Genomic DNA, 2,642 nt, shown 5'->3' on the forward strand with positions numbered 1-2,642 from the left:
TTCCTTGGATGGCAGCACCATAGTTTTGTTCTCTGTGTTTACAAAACGGCATCAAGAAACCACACTCAGAATTTCACATTTTTTAATTAAAAGTCATTTCTGAGGGAGAAAAATAATCATTCACCTCCACTGCTACTTTTTGTTATTCAATAAAACAATCAGAATGTTTTGTTTCTTTTCCTTCCCTCATCTAGACTTTCACAGCTAAGTTACCATAGCTTAGACTCTCCACAGACCATGAGTACTGATGCAGTGCTGGACCTGTGGAGAGGTGGAAAAAGAGACACATTGATTGATTCTTCCCTACCTGGAATTTGTCATCCCCAGTGAGCCGAGAGAGCTCCCTGAACTCCAGCTGGATGCTGGTCACCTCTGCCACGCTGCTGTCGGACGTCCAGCGAGGGGGGTGTGCAGTGCCCCTGCCGATGTTGACGTCAGAATATGGGATCTTGGAGGGCGTCTTGAATGCTGGCATGAGCCTGTTCCCAATGTCTTTCTGAAGCAAATCCATGAGCACAGGGCAAAACAACAAACAAACAAACAAAAATATATATACACACACACCATTGGATTTTCTACACCAGGAAAAGATAGAACAGCAGCTTAGTTTTAGATGGTGCAAGCAATTAAAGAATTAAAAAGGGTCATGAATTTATTCATAGTATTGAACACAGAGACTCCACCTTGTCCCCAGCACTGCAGCCTCATCTGAGGCTGCAATCCCTACACCACATGGTGCAAGTCTGCAGTCACAGATTGCATCTAGCTGATCTGAACAGGTTGCTGGTACTGCTAAGACACACAGAAAGGGCAACAGAAGACAACTATTACCCTCTGACAGTCATTTATTTCCTCTTTTGCTTCATGCACTTTATCCTGGTCAGCCATTCATCAGCAGAAGAGCAGGCACATAAGAACACCACAGAAACACAGCAAGGCTCAGAGGTTACCCAGAGAGCAGAGGCACAGGCTTAAAAGCTTAATGGTAAATCCCTTTCCCACCACTTTAGAAATGAAACCGTTAAAAACCAGCAACATTTAACTTTCTGAGCAATCGTCCCTCAGCTTTGTCCACATTGGAATACATAATGCAGCAGTTCCTCTGTCAGGCCTGGCACTCACAGCTTTCTCCAGGAACAGGCTGTCTCCAGAGAGGTGGTAGGTGCTCAGCAGGCCGCCCAGGATACGGATAGTGCTCTCAAACAAGTTCACATCCACATTCTTGTCAAACACTAAATTGTTTGCTACCCACTTTCTTGCTTCTTCAAACTCTACAAAGTATAAAAGCCAGTTCAGTTAAGAACTTCTAGTATGTTTCAGTATCTAGAGACATGAGTACTCCATATATCCATGACAGTTACTGATATTTATCTACAGAGATGATAATTTTAGGTAGAAAACTAAAACGAAGAGCACACGCTGAAAGAAGTTTGACTACATTGGCTTATTCTTATCCATTTCTTATTTCTTAATTCTTATTCAGCACACACCACAGATGCATAGATAGAAATATCCACCAAAATAAAAAGTTATCTCTTAATTCTTATTCAGCACATACCACAGATGCATAGACAGAAATATCCACCAAAATAAAAAGTTATTAATAGACTAAGAAAAGAAAATGGAAGAAATCTTTATTAAAACAGTCCATAAATTAAAATCATAGAATCATAGAATTTAAGGGTTGGAATGGACCCTACAAGATCATCTAGTCCCACCCTCTGCCCTGGGCAGGGACACCTCCTCACTAGATCAGGTTGCTCCAAGCCTCATCCAGCCTGGCCTTGAACACTGCCATGGTGGGGGCAGCCACTCTCTTAAATCCATCCACTTGACTTGTCAGACAACTAGTTACACTTCCACAGAGCCTTCTATTTTTAATTCAATCTTTTTCAACCCAAGCTGTTATCTACCAAGATAACAAATACTATTTTTAGTGAACAGCCATTAACCCCTTTAGCTAGCAGTGTCCTGGGCAGCTGCTGCCTGCTCCAGCACTTAGCTCCCAAACCCCAACAGGCTGCAGTTTCTTCTCTAGAAACAAAAATGGTTGTTTATCACACTACTAATTAAAAAAAAAAAGTGAAACAAAGCTTAGCAGCAGCATCACTCACTGGCCACAGCGGGGCAGGGCCTGTCTCCACAGTGTGAGAGTTAGCTCAGCCCTTAGCTCTCTCAACCATCTCCAGTCACTCCAGTAACAACCAGCTCCCCAGAAATGGAAGGCATAAATTCTACAGCAGAAGGATGTCTCTGTGCCCTGTGGTCTCGGATGCTGGGCAGGTTGAGAAGCACCACAGATCTCCCCTCAGTGCTGTCACTGTCCAACAGCACAGCAGAGTCCTCTGACACACAAGTGTTTGCATTCATCACCTGATAGGAAACATTGGCAGCCTCAAACAGAACTTTCATTTACAAAGCATTCGCTAGTCAGAGAAAACCCCAGGAGCTTTCTAAGGCAATCAGCAGAACTGCTACAAAATATGAAGAAGCTTTCACCCAGAAGCCATTTTCAACACATCTAAATTACTAATGATTTATTTTAAAAGCTCTATTCAGTTGACAATTCATTTTTTGGGGGAAAAAAAACCCAAAAGAAGCAGCACACTGTCAACTTGACGAAACTTTGAGACAGCCTGCTC

The 2,642-nt window shown here is 42.7% G+C and overlaps 1 protein-coding gene across 1 annotated transcript in view; it reads right to left on the bottom strand.

Moving 5' to 3' along the window:
- Positions 1-1,284, bottom strand: part of MAN1B1 (mannosidase, alpha, class 1B, member 1) — a gene marked incomplete at its 5' end in the record, with an annotated part of 7,464 nt that extends 6,180 nt beyond the window's left edge. Inside the window, 2 exons of the mRNA XM_009081614.1 lie at positions 308-496; positions 1,123-1,284. Coding sequence (XP_009079862.1) covers positions 308-496; positions 1,123-1,284 — 351 coding nt within the window. The remainder of the gene's footprint in view (positions 1-307; positions 497-1,122) is intronic.
- Positions 1,285-2,642: the final 1,358 nt, after the last annotated feature.

This window comes from Acanthisitta chloris, unplaced genomic scaffold, assembly GCF_000695815.1.
Source record: "Acanthisitta chloris isolate BGI_N310 unplaced genomic scaffold, ASM69581v1 scaffold15749, whole genome shotgun sequence".
Classification (NCBI taxonomy): Eukaryota; Metazoa; Chordata; class Aves; order Passeriformes; family Acanthisittidae; genus Acanthisitta; species Acanthisitta chloris.